This window comes from Anomalospiza imberbis, chromosome 20 (assembly GCF_031753505.1).
Source record: "Anomalospiza imberbis isolate Cuckoo-Finch-1a 21T00152 chromosome 20, ASM3175350v1, whole genome shotgun sequence".
Taxonomy (NCBI): domain Eukaryota; kingdom Metazoa; phylum Chordata; class Aves; order Passeriformes; family Viduidae; genus Anomalospiza; species Anomalospiza imberbis.
In genome coordinates, this window is record NC_089700.1 from 5,200,461 (window position 1) to 5,215,990 (window position 15,530).

At 59.4% G+C, this 15,530-nt stretch overlaps 2 protein-coding genes and 2 long non-coding RNA genes across 4 annotated transcripts in view; 1 reads left to right on the plus strand and 3 right to left on the minus strand.

Moving 5' to 3' along the window:
• The window catches only part of LOC137485672 (uncharacterized), a 161,039-nt gene that overhangs the window by 55,952 nt on the left and 89,557 nt on the right, over positions 1 to 15,530 (plus strand). The gene's annotated exons all lie outside the window — the stretch shown is intronic.
• Positions 152 to 2,175, minus strand: HSPB1 (heat shock protein family B (small) member 1). Its single transcript, XM_068210039.1, has 3 exons — positions 1,653 to 2,175; positions 707 to 770; positions 152 to 496 (listed from the first exon to the last, which is right to left on the minus strand). The coding sequence occupies exons 1-3, from the start codon at positions 2,011 to 2,013 to the stop codon at positions 337 to 339; spliced, it is 585 nt and encodes a 194-aa protein (XP_068066140.1). The 5' UTR covers positions 2,014 to 2,175; the 3' UTR covers positions 152 to 336.
• SRRM3 (serine/arginine repetitive matrix 3) overlaps positions 4,934 to 15,530 on the minus strand; it is a 28,657-nt gene continuing 18,060 nt past the window's right edge. The window contains exons 12-15 of the mRNA XM_068210245.1: positions 9,805 to 10,133; positions 9,007 to 9,234; positions 8,635 to 8,772; positions 4,934 to 6,887 (exon numbers count right to left, since the gene is read on the minus strand). Coding sequence (XP_068066346.1) covers positions 6,671 to 6,887; positions 8,635 to 8,772; positions 9,007 to 9,234; positions 9,805 to 10,133 — 912 coding nt within the window. The 3' untranslated portion in view covers positions 4,934 to 6,670. The remainder of the gene's footprint in view (positions 6,888 to 8,634; positions 8,773 to 9,006; positions 9,235 to 9,804; positions 10,134 to 15,530) is intronic.
• Positions 10,948 to 14,595, minus strand: LOC137485652 (uncharacterized). Its single transcript, XR_011005411.1, has 2 exons — positions 12,225 to 14,595; positions 10,948 to 12,178 (listed from the first exon to the last, which is right to left on the minus strand). It is a non-coding gene; the product is annotated as an uncharacterized lncRNA (long non-coding RNA).

Below are 15,530 nucleotides of genomic sequence, written 5' to 3' on the forward strand. Positions count from 1 at the left end.
CAAGTGCTGGGCAGGGCTCAGGGACCCTCCTGCTGGCCGCTCTGGCCCCAGGCAGCCCCGTCCCGGTCCCGTCCCAGTGCTCTGGTCCCGGTGCAGCTCCCAGCAGGAACGGCACAGCCGAGGTGCCGGGGGGCAGACACACAAGGACAGGTTTCTTTCACCAGCTTTTATTCCGGCTGATTCTGTCGGTTCCTTCACATTTATTCAAGGCACTCAGTGGAAGGGCGAGTACAAAATCAACAGTAAAAAGGGGGTGGGTGTGAGGGAGCAGCTGGGGGCGGGGGGGCAGCGGTGGCTTCTCCTCTTCCTCCTCCGTCTCCTCCTCCTCGGTGCCGCCTACTTCTTGGCCGGCTCCTTGGCCTGGCTCTCCACGGTGACGGGGATGGTGATTTCGGCAGACTGGATGGCGGGTTTGGGCAGGGGAGCCTCCACCGTCAGCATTCCATCGGGAGACAGCGAGGACCGCACGGCCGTGGCTTCGACGCCAGGGGGAAGGCTGGGAGGGGAGGGAAGAGGAGGGGGAGGTAAAGGCTGCAGCACAACCCAGGGGATGCAACGCTCAGCCCCAAACTGCTGCCTCTCCCAGTTTGGCTGAGCAGCATTCCCAGTGTGGCCAGTGTGCTTTGGAGGTCATGGGTGGGTGGGAAAACATCCCCAAAGACATTGGGGGCTGCATCAGGTGTTTCCCCTCCTCCCTGGTACTTACGTGTATTTTCGGGTGAAGCACCTGGAGATGAAGCCGTGTTCATCCTGCTTCTCCTCGTGTTTGCCTGGAAGTTAAAAAAAAACTCTCAGTGGCTGGAAGGGACTGGCTGGGTGGGAACCTTCCTGCCCCACCCCAACACTTGTGAGGGGCTGATTCTGCCCATCCTGGGGCTTTTGCCATAATCTCAGCCTGGAGCAACTTGGGGGGACCCTCTGCAGGGCCACTCCGGGTGCATTCCCCAGATTTAAGCAGAGGAAAGTGCAGTGCCAGGAACTGGGGGTGGCCAAAGGGGCCCAACAGTGGCCAGCTAGCCCCATAGCGTGGCAGGGCTGGAGATTGAGCAATCCCCTCTCCCTGGGGCTGCACCCTGAGTTCATCTGGCTGGGGAATTCTTGCAGGCCCCCCCTCACCCAGTAGGAAGCACATCCTGGCCTTGTGCCACAGATCTGGGTTTTGTCACGGCATCCAGGGTGCTGTGGGGGAGCGCAGGGGCTGCAGGGCTCATGGCACCCCACGTCACCCCCGGGGTCCTCTGTGGCTCCAGCCAGAGGTCCCTCCCTGTATCCTTCCAGAACAGCGTCAAGGGGTCAATGTATGGGGCTGGAGGGGGTCCCTGCACCTGAGTGCACCCTGAGACTGAGCTGTAGTGCTGGGCCTTCCTCTGTGCCTCGATTTTCTCCTTCCCTTTCTCCTCTCCTCTCCTCTCCTCTCCTCTCCTCTCCTCTCCTCTCCTCTCCTCTCCTCTCCTCTCCTCTCCTCTCCTCTCCTCTCCTCTCCTCTCCTCTCTCCTCTCTCCTCTCTCCTCTCCTCTCTCCTCTCTCCTCTCTCGTTTTTCCTTCCCTCCCCCTATTCCCATCCCTTATTCCCCCCTTTTTCCCCCAGCGAGCTCCAGGGCGGCAGCTCCCCCATCCCGGGAGACCCCGCAGAGCCCCACCCCAGCACCCACCGGTTATCTCCACGATATTATCCTTGGTCTTGACCACCAGCTCCTCGGGTGCGAAGTGGTTGACGTCCAAGGTGACCTTCCAGCTGTCGGCGGTCTGGCGGATCTCGGAGATGCCGCTGCTGAGCTGGCGGCTCAGCGCCTGCCCGAAGGGCGAGCCGGGCGCCGGCATCAGGGCGCTCTCCCGGGGCAGCAGGCGGAAATACCCGGGCCAGGCGCTGCCGCTGGGCCACTTGTACCAGTCCTCGGGGATGTGGGGCATCCCGAAGGACTGGTCGAAGAGGCGGCTGCCATGGTACCAGTCGCGGAAGGGGTCCCAGCTGGGGCTGCGCAGGAAGGTGAAGGGGACGCGGCGCTCGGCCATGGCGTGTGGGGCTGCCGGGGGGGGCGGTCGGCGGGGCCTTATGAAGAGGGCCCGGGGTTATTTTTAGCCGGGCTGCTCAGCTGGCTATTAATGGAAATTGCGGCAGCCCCGGGGAAGGGACGAGAACCTTGCCCGGGGTTGGGGCGGCCGCACGCAGCCGCAGCGGGGATGGGGCTGGCAGCCTCCAGGCCCCCCCCTGCCAGGGACATGTCCGTCCTCCTTTCATCGGGACGGGCTTGGCCTGCTTGGGAGTGATGGATGGCCCTTGGAGCGGCTCCCGGCCTCTCCCGCCTGCCTGCCCGGAAAACAATCCCCAGGATGCGGCCCCGTGGCAGCGGGAGAAGGGGGCTGGGGCTGGGCCAGCCCCGGGAATGGCCGGATGAGTCAGGGAGGAGGCCGTGAGTGGCTCTGCGCTGCGGCCCCGCCTGCCAGAAGGTTCCAGAGCCCCCAGCTCCTGGTCACCCAGAAGGTTCCCGCCTGCCAGAAGGTTCCAGAGCCCCCAGCTCCTGGTCACCCAGAAGGTTCCAGAGCCCCCAGCTCATCATCACCCAGAAGGTTCCAGAGCCCCCCAGCTCCTGGTCATCCAGAAGGTTCCAGAGCCCCCCAGCTCCTGGTCACCCAGAAGGTTCCAGAGCCCCCCCCAGCTCCTGGTCACCCAGAAGGTTCCAGAGCCCCCCCCAGCTCCTGGTCACCCAGAAGGTTCCAGAGCCCCCCCCAGCTCCTGGTCACCCAGAAGGTTCCAGAGCCCCCCAGCTCCTGGTCACCCAGAAGGTTCCAGAGCCCCCAGCTCCTGGTCACCCAGAAGGTTCCAGAGCCCCCAGCTCCTGGTCACCCAGAAGGTTCCAGAGCCCCCCCCAGCTCCTGGTCACCCAGAAGGTTCCAGAGCCCCCCAGCTCCTGGTCACCCAGAAGGTTCCAGAGCCCCCAGCTCCTGGTCACCCAGAAGGTTCCAGAGCCCCCCAGCTCCTGGTCACCCAGAAGGTTCCAGAGCCCCCCCAGCTCCTGGTCACCCAGAAGGTTCCAGAGCCCCCCAGCTCCTGGTCACCCACCTGCCAGAAGGTTCCAGAGCCCCCAGCTCCTGGTCACCCAGAAGGTTCCAGAGCCCCCCAGCTCCTGGTCACCCAGAAGGTTCCAGAGCCCCCAGCTCCTGGTCACCCAGAAGGTTCCAGAGCCCCCCAGCTCCTCATCACCCAGAAGGTTCCAGAGCCCCCCAGCTCCTGGTCACCCAGAAGGTTCCAGAGCCCCCCAGCCCTCTGGCACTCCAGTGGCTCCAGTGCTCAGCACCGTGGCAGGAAACCCCAGCACCAAGTTGGGCTGCTCCAGTCCCCATGAGTGAGGGTCCTGAGGCCCCTTGGGGTTGCTGAGGGTCTGGGGGCCAATGGGACCTGTAGGGGTTGGTGGGGGCTTACAGGACCTGATGGGAGCCAGTGGGGACTGGGGGCTGATTGTGATAATGGGGTTAGGGGGGCTCTAGGCAGGTAGAGGGACAAGAGAGGACTGGGGGGGCTGGAAGGGCATCCTCTCATCCAAGTCTCTCCACACACCTGGCAGCCAGGACGGGATTCCCATCTGGGCCACAGCCCAAGCTCCCATCCTGGGGAAAGGCTGTTTTCCAGCCCAGCAAGCCTAGCAGCTCTGGGAGCCCATCACCCTGCCCACTTCCCCTCTGGCCCCAGATTTGCCCTGGAGAAGACGGGAGGTGGCTGGCACCTGAGCCCTGACACACCCAGTGCATGAATTATTGACCTCCAGGAGTGGGGAGGGGATGCAGCAGCAGGAAATTTGGGGGTGTCCTTTGCCTGGGGCAGAGCCCAGAGCTGACTCTGGAATGGCAGTGAGGGGGAAGGGGCTGTGGGGAGCTGAGCCATGTGGGGCTGGGGGCTGCATCCCCTGGGGGCTGTAGCCGGCTGAGGAGGGGGGAACCAGGGGAAGACGGAGCACTGCAGAGGGGAGGGAGTGGGAGGGATGCAGGGAAACGAGAGGGATGTGGGAGGGAGGGGAGAAATGCAGGCAGGGATGCAAGGAGGGTTGCAGGGAAATGGAGGGGATGCAGGGAATGATGCAGAGGAAGATGCAGGGAGGGATGCTGGGAGGGAGGGGGGATCAGAGGAGGGATGCAGGGAGGAATGGAAGAGTGGCAGGTGGGAATGCAGGAAGGGATGCGGGGAAATGGGAGGGATATGAACGCAGGGAGGAGCAGGGAGGGATGGGAGGGATCAGGAGAGGGATGCAGGAGGTATGGAATGGATAAGAGAGTTGCAGGCAAATGGGAGGGATGCCGGGATATGGGAGAGAGGGGAGGGATGCAGGCAGAGATGCAGGTAAGGATGGAGGGAGGGATGCAGGCAGGATGGATGGGAGCTGGCCGGCAAATGGGAGTGATGCAAGGAAGGATGCAGGGAGCCAGGAGGACAGCAAGGGGCCAGGGAGGATGCCGAGGGTCCCCCACAGACACAGCAGGATCCTCCATGGGATCAGACACAAAACTCCCGGTGCTGCTCCACATGGAGCCAGAGGGAAGAGCAGGATGGATCCGCAGGGAGCCGGACGGAAGGAGCAGGAGAACCCTGCCGTGCTCCTGGCAGGAAGAAACCTCTCAGTGCCCAGCAGAGTAATTTACAATATATACTGTATATTTATTATAATTGCACCAGCTCACGGCATCTACAGCTGTACTCACAACCCAGAGAGAGAGCGCACGCGCGACAGGAAAATACTGAAGTATTTCTACAGAGTATTTGTTCCAGTTGGCTCCCTCCGCGGCAGGAGACAGAGACTGTAAAAGAGGAAGACTGGAATTTTTCCCTGATGTGCTGGCTGGTCCGCGGCGCCGCTGCAGTCGGGTCTCGGGTTTTTGGGAGCCATGGCCCCACGGGGGCTGCAGGGCCACTGGGGAAATCCCCCACTGCTGGCTTGGGTTCGGATGTTGTCAGGGGATTTCCCCATGTCCCAGCAGGGCTGGGGCTCCAGCAGCCAGTCTGAGCTTCCCAGGGGCGATGGGGGGACGGGGGCTGTGAGCCAGCAGCTGGAATTGCTGGGATGGTTTTTGGAGCACGTGGCTCAGGGTTTGTGGGGATGCTGGGGGAACTCATGTCCTCCATCTCCCCGGGCTCCAGGAGAGCAGAACCCTTTGTCTCCTCCTCCTGCCACAGTCGCATCCAGAGCTGCCACCCTGCCCGGGGCTGGCATGTGGGGACAAGCTGCACCATGGAGTGCCACGAATGTGTCCCCTCCTTAGCTCTTCACCCCGCTTCTAACACCTCTGCTTGTTCAGGTGTCTTTGCCAGCAGGTGGCTGGGACACCCAGGGGCTGGCACTCATCACTGCCCAGCTCCTGGGATTTTTCTCCAAGGGCTGGTGAATCCTCAGCCTCTGGCTGAGCCTGGACATGCCATGTTTGGGAGGCTGACCCTGAAGTGCCCCTTCGCTCCCGTCTCTGTCCTCTCAGGTCCTCTGGTTCATCAGGCCACGGCTAACGAGGTTGAGCTGGACTCCAAAGGATCCTCCCGATCCCGGCTGGCTGGAAACCAGCGCCAGAGCCTGGCTTTCCATCCAGGGGCAGCGGGTTAATCCGGGCAGCTGCTCTCCCACCCAGGGAGGCTCATCCCCATTGTCCTGCTCCAGCCGTCCGGAAAACGCGGGGCCACCGGCATTAAACACCAACCGCCCCGGGGGCCATGACTGTCCTCAGCGCCTGGGGGGCTTTTTTGTTTTTGGGAAATCAGCAAAATCCTGCAAAAGCCGGGCGGCGGGCCAAGCCCGGGACCCTCCTGCCTCTCTCTTGCCATAATTCAGTTTAGAAAGCAGCCACTTTTCCCCAGAGCAGGAGGGGACTGGGGGCTGCGAGCCCAGAGGTGGGACAGGCCATGCCAACGCCAGAGGATGGCTGGATGCACCCCCTGCCCAGCCCTAGGCCCTGCAGCTCCCTGCTCCCGGGGGTGACAACTCGGTGCCCCCCAAACTGGGTGGGGTGGGTGGGTGCCAGGGCCGGCTCCTGAGCTGGGACAAGCAGCGTTTTTCCCTGGATCTCCTCGCTTGGGAAGAGAATTACAGGTGCTGCCGGCTTTGTTCATCCATGGCTCGGCGTGTGCTCAGGTCTGGGGGGGACCCCAAAATGTTTTGCAGAGCCCCTGTCCCCCAGACACCCTGGGGACAGCTTTGCTGGGGGAAACAGGGCCTTGCTCACCTCTGGTTGGCATCACACCCTCCAGCTGAGCCTGTCCCTCCCGCCCACCTCCCCGGGATGCTCTTGTGCTAAAAAACAGTCAAACAAAACCAAAAAAGCACAGGGGGACCCCAGGGGTGTCCCCAGCCACCCTCACCCACTGGCCCCAAGGTCTCTGTAGAGCATTTGTTCCCTCGCTCTGTGCTTGCCCACCCCACCCTGCCCCACCCCGGCACTCGCAGTAATAAGAAGATATCCTCCCCTTCCCCATCCCGACCCCAAAACACCCCGGAGCGAGGGGAACCACCCCCTCCCAGGGCGTTCCAAGGACCCATTTGAGCTCCCGTCCGTGCTTTCCCCCGCTGCCAGGTCTGTCCTCAGCATCCCCCGGCTCCTTTCCACCTCCCCGTGGTCCCGTCCCTTCTGGGGGCGCAGGTGGCATGGAGGGGGCAGAGCTGGGCTGTCAGGGGGCTGCGGCCGGGTGCCGGGGGGCTCAGAAGCCGGCGCTCTCCGAGCTGCTGCGGCTGTTGTAGCTGGGGCTGCGGCTGGGGCTGCGGGAGCGGCTGGGGGGGCTGCGAGTCCGGCTGCGGCTGCGGCTGGAGCTGTAGCTGTCGTAGCTGCGGCTGCGGCTCCGGCTGTACGAGTAGGTGCTCAGCGAGCTGGAGGACGAGGGGCTGGGCCGGTAGTAGGGGATGGGACGCTTGCGGGCGCTGCAAATAGGAAAAGGGAAACCGAGTCAGGCCCCCCGCGGCCGCTCGGGGAAGGGGGTCCGGCGCTGGACCCCCGGCACGGCCAAGCATTCAGCCAGGGCAGCCAAGCGTCCCAGCGGCCGGGCTCAGACCGGCTGCGGGCTGTCAGGATGCGGCCACCCGGCATCACCTCCCCTTGCATCCATCCCTCTCCTCCTCCCCTGCCCCCTCCCCGGGGTGTTAGTCCTGGATTAGGCAGCGTCGAGGGCAGAAAGTGAGCAGGTTAATGTGGCTTTTGTGTTTCCCAGACACCAAAGATTGAAAGCTGCTGAAAAAGAGACGTTTGGGATTAGCGGGAGGTGAGCTGCAGCCCGCTGGCGCCTGAGGATGAGGAGGGATGGGGACAGTGGAGTGGGGAGACACAGGGGCAGCGACATCGCGAGTCGGCCCCTTGTCCCTTATCCCAGCCTGGTGTTAATGAGACCAGAGAGTGGCTGGGTGCTGAGGGCATCCTAAGGTGTGAGGAGACACAGAGGGGTCCAGGAGGAAGAGGAGGAGGAGGAGGAGGAGGAGGAAGGGGGAAGGTTACCCTGGGAGCCAGGCTGGCGGCGATGCTCTCCGGGAGGGACCTTGGGATGAAATGGAAAAGGAGAAGTTGGCATCACTGAGGTAGGACCACATGGTGGATGGGCATGATGGGAACTGGGGACAGGGCAGGTGGGCAAAGAAAAGCCCTGGGGCTTCTGGCTGGGCTATGGGGCAGACAAGGGGGGCTGGGGGTGTTTCCCTGGCTGCCCCCTCCCCACAGCATCCTCTACACCTCACAGAAATGGCTCTGCTCCTCCTGAACCCCGGGCAGAGTGGGGTCTGCCATACCCATCCACGCCAAGGATGGGGATGGGGATGAGGTGAACAGTCCCCACAGGGACCAGGGACTGTGTTCTCCAGCCGAGCCCTGCCACCTCCCTGGGGACATCCTGGGAAAACCTGGATGGAGCAGGAGGGATGGAAAACCAGACAGTGGCACCTGGGCTGGGCTGGGAGCAGCTTTCCCAGCCCATTCTCTTTCCAGGGCATCCATCAGGGAGAACTGTGGGGAGCTCTAACCCGTGGACTCTGCAGTGTTCCTCCTGTCCTTTCTCCTGTCCTCCCTCCTGACAACTCCAGTCCTGCCCAGGCAAAACAAAATTCCTCCCACAGGGAGGCAGATTTCTGAAAATCCAGCCCCTCCCAATCACCCAGCTGATAGTGGGAAAGACAAATAGGTCAGGAAGGAGGTAATCTCGGCTCGGCACGGCCCTGCCGCCAGTGCTGCATCTTAACGAGGTGCTACATATGCGCACAGTGTTTGTCTGGCACGTAATATTGCCTGTCTTAGAGCTCAGGATCCTGAGGCAATAGGATCCCAAGGAGGAGAAACCAGCTTTTGGAGGGCAGGAGAGACGTGATTGCGGACGTGCACATTGCTGGAATATGCACAGGCGGATTAAAGTTAATTCCTGTTTTCATGCCTCGAAACAGGGAGAGATCAGAAGGTCACAGTATTGGAGGCAGTCTGGTTACCCATCTGTCTGGGCCAGCTGATTCACCCAGTCATCCTCAGAGCTATCTGTGCATCCACAGAGCTGCTGTTGTCCGTCCATCCATCCATCCATCCATCCATCCATCCGCCCACCCACGGCACCCTTTGGGGTCAGTTGGCAGCAGAGCTCTGTCCCGGGCTGTGGCAGAGGCCGTGGCAGAGCCTTTGCCACACGCCAGGACACACCTGGTGATCCTCCTGGGCTCCATGAAGCTGGGGGAGTCGCGTCTCCGCTTCCTGATGGGGGAGTAGCTCCTGGAGCGGCGCCGGGGGCGGGCGGGATCGGGATCACCATGGCGTGTTCGGGGCTCGTTGTCCTTCTCTCTACACCCGAAGAGGAGGAGAACGGTCAGGGAATGGGCTGGGGTCCCGTGTGGGACGCAGGGACACCCTGTGACAGCAGTTCCCTGCACGGATGACACTCCCACCTGGGGCTGGCGTTTCCAGTGTGACCAACAATGACGTGCGGCCCCACCCCGAGTCCCAGGGCAGCGATGCCCTCTGAGCCCACTGCTGGCACCCGCGGTGTCCCTGTGCCCCTGTCCCCCGGGGTCTGACCTGCTGGCTGGCTTTTTCGGCGAGGGCGAGCGGGAGCGGCTGCGTCCTGCTCTCTTCTCCCGGGAGCGGGAGCGGGACTTGGAGAGGGAACCGCTGGAGCTCCAGGAGCTGCTGCGCTGGCCCGGGCTGGGGGACGGGCTCTTCCTCCGCTCCGAGGTGTGCCGGGAGTGCTTGGCCGACGACTCCGAGCTGCTGTTGGGCCGGCCCCGGTGGTGCCGCTCCTTCACCCTGTGAAGGCAGATGCCAGCACCGCCTCGCACCTCGTCCTGGCTGACAGGGTGTCCCCACAGCAGCCAGGGACCCCAGGTTCCCATTAGGAACACCTACATTACACCAGTCTTTGACTGGCCTACATCCCTGACTGTAAAGCACAGGGCTTTCATTGGCTTGGCATCCCGCATCCCGTGGGATGCTGTAATCCCATGCTGCCATCCAGGCACTGCCCTTCACAGTGGGATAATCCCTTGCAGGGATGACCTTTCCCACAGTGTGCTACCATTGACCCACTGTGGCTCTTCCCTATCCCCATCCTTATCCCCAAGCCCACCCCTTCCCTATCACCATTCCAGGGTCTGTCCCCATCCCCATTCCCCTTGCCAACTCGTCCTCATTGCCATCCCCATTCCTGTCCCTTTCCCATCCCTATTCCCACTCCCATCCTTTGAGCATCCCAACCCAGCCCCAGGGCTTTGCCTGGATGGATTTAAAGTGCCCGCAGGGAGCTGCACCCCAAACATCCGAGCCCAGCTCCCATATCCCGGCAGGGATGACAGGACCCCATCCCGGGGACTCTCTTACTTCTTGCCGTGCGCGCCGTGGTTCCTGTCGGGGCCGGCCGGCGGGTGGTAGGGGTGGGAGCCGGCCGAGCCCTCCGAGTCGCTGCTGTAGCCGGCGGGGCTGAGCGGCGGCGGCGGCGGCTCCCGGGGGGCCGGGGGCCGCCCCTTGCTTTGGCCGCGGTGTCGGGACGGCGGCGAGGCACTGCGGGAGCGATGCCGGTGGCCGTGCTTGGCCCGCTCCGGCGTGGGCGACCGGGGGCTGCGGGCGCCGTGTCGGCCCCCCCGGGTGCGGGGGGACGGCGGCTCCGTCCTGCCGTGAGCCCGCGGAGAGGAGGACGCCGAGGCCGGCCTCTGGCAAGGGAGGGGAGAGAGAGAGAAGGAGGGAGAGGAGGAAGGGGAAGAAGAAGACAAGAAAGAAGGAGAAAGGGGATTTTAACGGGGGGCGCCGGGCCGGGGGCGCAGATCACAACGTCAATGCACATCGCATAAGGCAGGCTACACAGACGCTACTCTGCACCTTCCTCTCGCCCTCAACAACGTGGGTCATGCAAACCTCCGCATGCAAAACGCCAAAAAAATATAACTCAACTTAAATAGTAATAAAAACCCAAAGGAAGGGGTGGGATGGGAGGAAAAGAAATAAATCCAAGAAAGCCCCAAGTCGTCGGGGAGGGAGAGCTTGAAGGGAAAGAAACAACCCCCCCCCCCCACCAAAAAACACCTGGAGAGGGGATAAAGCAAACCCTGGTGCCCCACCCGCCCCGACCAAGAAAGGGGAAGGGAAAAGGGGGATAAAACCCAAACGAAGGAAGGAAAATGGAAAAAAAAAAAAAAAAAAAAAGAAAAGATGAGAGGAGGGAAGGTGAGGCAGTGGGGGAGAGTAAATCAGACTGAGCCGAGGGGAAAGGGTCGAACCAAAGAGGGCTGGAGGTGATGGGGTCTGCTCACACTGAGGCATGCACATATATAGAGATATATGTTCCGATACGTGTAGTTTTTTATCGATAGTACGGCTTTCGGCTTAAAACAAATCCAGAAACGAGGAAAAAACGGCACAGAGCAACAATGGAGGGCAAGGCAGAGGAGGGGGCCGGGGGGGGCGAGAAGGCATAAAAGAAACCAACAAAAAAGAAAGAAGAAAAACCATCCAAATCAAATAATTAAAAAAAATAATAAAAATAAATAAATAAAAAACAAAGCAAAACTTCACAAATGTCCTCGTTACTGAGATAAACGAATGTCACTGAGCTCTTCCTGGGACACGCATTGAGCTGTTAGCTGTGACTCTGCAGGGAACTGCTAAGTCCTCATCAGCACTCAACACAGACTTTGCTTTCTGCTTCCTTTTTTTTTTATTTTTTCCATTATATGCTTTTTTTTTTTTTTTTTTAAGTCCCTCTTGGTTAACATCCACTTACCAAAAAAGTGGCATTTCCTCCTTTAGTAGGTAAGGTATGAAGAGAAGGGAAAAGCGGGGCAATATAAGTGCATCATTAGATTCACAAAAATGCAAGAGAGAAAGAAAGAGCGAGAGAAGGAGGAGAGACAGAGACAGAGCCAGAGAGAGGAGAAATAAAACAAACCAACTCAGTTCTCCTACAGGGAGGGGAAACCTTGGGCCACCAGCGTGGCCAAGCCCTGAGCCAGGCTCTCACTGTGACCTCAAGGGATTTTGCCCAGCTCTGAGGCTCCCAAATATCTCAGCTCCTCTGAGCCACAAACGCTGCCTGGATGTTCCTCCCATCTTTGCAAACACCACGAGACCAAAAAGATGGGTGGAAACGGCTCCTGCAACACCAGTCCTGACCAAGTTGGCAAACCCCAGCTCAGGGGGCTTTGGGGTCTCCTTCCCCCCAGTTACAGCCCAGTGCCAGGTCCCTGAGAATCCCTGGAAGGGTGAATCCTGTACAGGTCAGCGCTGCAGAGTCCAGCTGAGGGGATCAAAAGGGGTTCAGGGATATTGGGAAGGTGCCAGGATTGTGCCACCATACCCAGAGCTGGTGATCCCAGTTCCTTGCCATCCCCTTGCCCCAAATACACCAATGAATGGTCAGTGAATCCTTGAGGCTGAGGTTCTCTCCACTCATCCCACTGTGTTCTCAATGCCACTTTTCTCCCCCCAAAAAATAAGGGGGCAGGGTGAAGGGTTGAGATTCTGGGGACCACCATGAAGATGCTGCAAAAGGGATGTGAAGCTTCCATGTCCCTGAGCATCCCAGACTGCTCCACACACCACCACCTCCTTGTCCCCATGGAAAAGCCAATTCCTCTAGCCACAGAGCAGAAAACTGCGGCCAAAATGGGGGAATTTGGGGGATTTATTAAAAAACAGTTGCTGTGGCAATGGCTGCAGTGAGGGGGAGGCTGCCAGTGATGATCAGCCCTGCCCAGCTGCCCTGCAAGTCCTGGGGGACATGGATAGTCTCCAGGGGGATCAGCAGCCCAGAAAGGGGGATCAGGGGAGCCCATGCCCAGCCCCACATCCCAGGAGAGGAACATTAAAGCAGAGAAGATGATGAAGAAAAGAAGAGGACGATGAAGAGAGAAAGAGAGGGGGTTCCTCTTTCCCAGGGTGGTATTTTGGCACTGGCTGGCCATGCCGTGGGCTCGGGCTGTGGGATGCAGGGTTCCCACCCAAACCCTGGAATCTCCTGCCCTGGCGTGCAGGTGGGCAGCAAAGGTAAAAGCATCCCGAATAAACCCAAATTGCCAAAGATTCAGCCTAAGAGGGGAAACGCACACTGGGCACTTGTGGGGATGGACAGCCAGGGCAGGGATGCTGTCGCCTGCCCCTCGCAGACAGGGATGTCCTGGACCTGCCTCCCTCTATGCAGGAAGAGTTAAACCTTTCCCTACTGCAGCCTCCCTCAGTATTTTCCCTGAGCCGGGCTTTTCCCCCTGAAGAGGGGCTGAACCCACACATCACCCCAGATTTCTCATTTCTTGCCCCATCCATCCACCCCAAAACCCTCTGTGCCCACTTCTACCCGTAGCCACTGCCCCTACTTCTCCCTAAATATATTCGCCTTCATCACCCGGCCACTAATGGGGGACTGAAAGGGAACAGCCGTGCTCGGCCCCTGAATGGAAACGAACACAAATTCGGAGGGCTGAAAGACACAGAAATGCATTCTACCGACAGCACGAGGAGACGGGGAAGAGAAAAGGGGGGAAGAAAGAAAAAAAAAATACGTGGACAGGGCAAAAAAATATTTAAAAAAAAAGAACATAAGAGAAGAGCATGGCTTTGCAGCTAACTGGGGAAAACCATACAAATAAAAAAAAATTATATATAGCCACCAAAAAGAGACAAAATGAGAGACAGAGAAGGGGACTGAGAAAGAAAGAGAAAGAAAGTCAGAAAGAAAGAGAAAACATTAAATCAAGCTACGGTGCTTTTCAACAGGCTCATCTGCAGAAGTGAACGTGCAGAGGTGGACAAAATACCTACCTTTGGAATTGGCAGTGACAGGAATGCAATAATAAAAAAAGAAAACAATAATCTCCACATTTGGAGGGCAGAATGGGAAAAAGACAAGGACTCTTTAGTACGGCGATCCAGACCCCTCGGCTAATACCGTTTGCTTTGCTTAGAATTTTTAAAATTATTTTTTAAATTGGTCTCTTTAGCTTCTAATTTTTATTCTCTTTTTTAAGAATTTTTGTTTGTTTGCTCGTTTGTTTTTTCATTGGAAGGCTGCGGCCGGCCGCCGAGCGGGAGGGCCGCGGGGAGGTGGCTGGCTGGTGTCTGTAACCCGATCAGGCTGCGGTTCAGTCTTAAAAAGTCACTCTATAGCATGGCAAAGTCCCGGACAACATGCAGGGAAGGCGATGGATGGAGGTGGGACACGGCGAGGGATGTCGGGTTGTGTTGGCCCAAAGAAAACCGGAGAAAGAGAGGGGCTGGAGGGTGCGTGTGGGCGAGGAGGAGGAGGAGAGACCCAGGAGGAAGGCTGGGAAGGCAGCAGGGATGGATGGAGACACGACTGGGTATTTAAAAGGGAAGGCAACGCCGCGCAGCGCCCCGGGGCACCCCTGGCTCCCGGCGGCTCTGGGGGTGCTGGGGTGGGCACGGCTCACCCGGCGCACGGGCTGAGCCCGGAGCTTTTGGGGGGTCTGCGGGAGGCGGGGAGGGGGCTGGGTACTCATCCTGTCGGGATGCAGGATGCGGGATAGCCCCGCACCCAGCGGCCTCATCCTGCAGCCGGGGAGGAAAAGCTCGCCACGGCAGCAGGATCCAGCCGAGGACACGGGGCAGTTGCCAATTTGATGAGGAAAAGGGCAATTCGCTTCTTTGCAGTGTAGAGCTGCTGGGTTCTCTTCCCTTTTAAATTCCTTGTTCAAAATATAGAATATGGAAATACAATGTTCAGCGGTCGTAAATATTTAGAAAACACATCGGGTTTTTGTTTTTGTTTTGTTGTTTTTTTCCTTCTCCATATTAACACACACAAAAGCAAAAAATTCTAGAACAACACGACGACGAAGGGGTGGGGGGAAATAAAAATAAGAGAAATATATATCGTTTGCATTTCTGTACATCACAAGGGAAAAGAAAATAAATAATGAGAAAGGAAACTAAAACAAGGGGGCGGGAAAAAAAGCACGTTTCATTGCCCTTCCCTCCCCCTCGTCCCTGCTTCTGCTGAGCAAGAAATGGAAGTGTATATTACCGTTTGGGTTTTTTTCAAATGGGAGGCTAAAGAAAAACACAGATGGGATTAAAAAGAAAAAAAAATAAAAAATAGAAACCAGAGAGAGAAAGAAAGAGAGAGAGAAAGAGAGAAAGTTGTTGGAGAAAAGTCCCGCTGGTGCCGGGGAGCCAAGGGAGCTCGACGGCCTGGGCGATGCTGGGGTGGGCAGGGGGAGAGCGGGGCCAGCCGGGCGCCCGGGGGGCGGCGCCTCGGCACCCGAACCCCCCCACGCCCCAGCCAAAACCACAGGAAAGAAGAAAGCAGAGAGGTGCCCCGAGAGGTGGGCAGGGTGCTGGGTGCTGCTGGGGGGTGCTGGGCTGGGGAGGGTGAAGGGGACGTGGATGTGGGGTCGGGGGCTCCAAGCCCCGTTTCCCGGGGTGCCCCTGGCCCTGCAGGTGTTGGGGTGTCAGCGTTGGGTGCTGCCAGCCCAGGACCTCACCTGTGGGAATAAAGTTCCCTGGGGCAAGCGGGGGACTTGTGTGGGCTCCATTAGTGGAGTCCTGAAGTGCCCTGCCTTCACTCAGCCCTGCCTCCAGCCCTCCCTCAGCCAAAGCAGGCTCCTCACCATCCCAGCACTGGTTAAATCGGGGCTGGCCCCCTGGGCCCACTGGGTTAGCCAGAGAGCAGCCCCCAAGACTTCACCAAGACCCTGGGGATGCTGAGGCAGAGCTGGGGATACTCAGCTCCGATGTCACCTGTCATGGGGACCTCAAGGCCCTAAAATCTGAGCATCCAGCATCAAATCCCTTCCAAACCTTAACTTGGCCAAACTGGGTGTTGTGGTCCCGAGCACTGGTGCTGGCCCCTTGGCAGTAGGGAGAGTTGGGGTTGATGGGCAAACAAGAATTTTCCTGCTTTGGCCATTTCTTGGCTGCCTGGGATCAATCTCAGGGAGGTGCGCAGCCCAGTGGTGACCCTGGCAGGTGATGCTGGCCTGCCAAGTCATCATCCTGGGGGGTGACATCCGCAGGGCCACGTGTGGCTTTGGGAGAGGGATGACCTGTTGGCTGCCCTGTTCCCTGCCTCAGGGTGATGGGCTGGCTCCCCCAGGGAG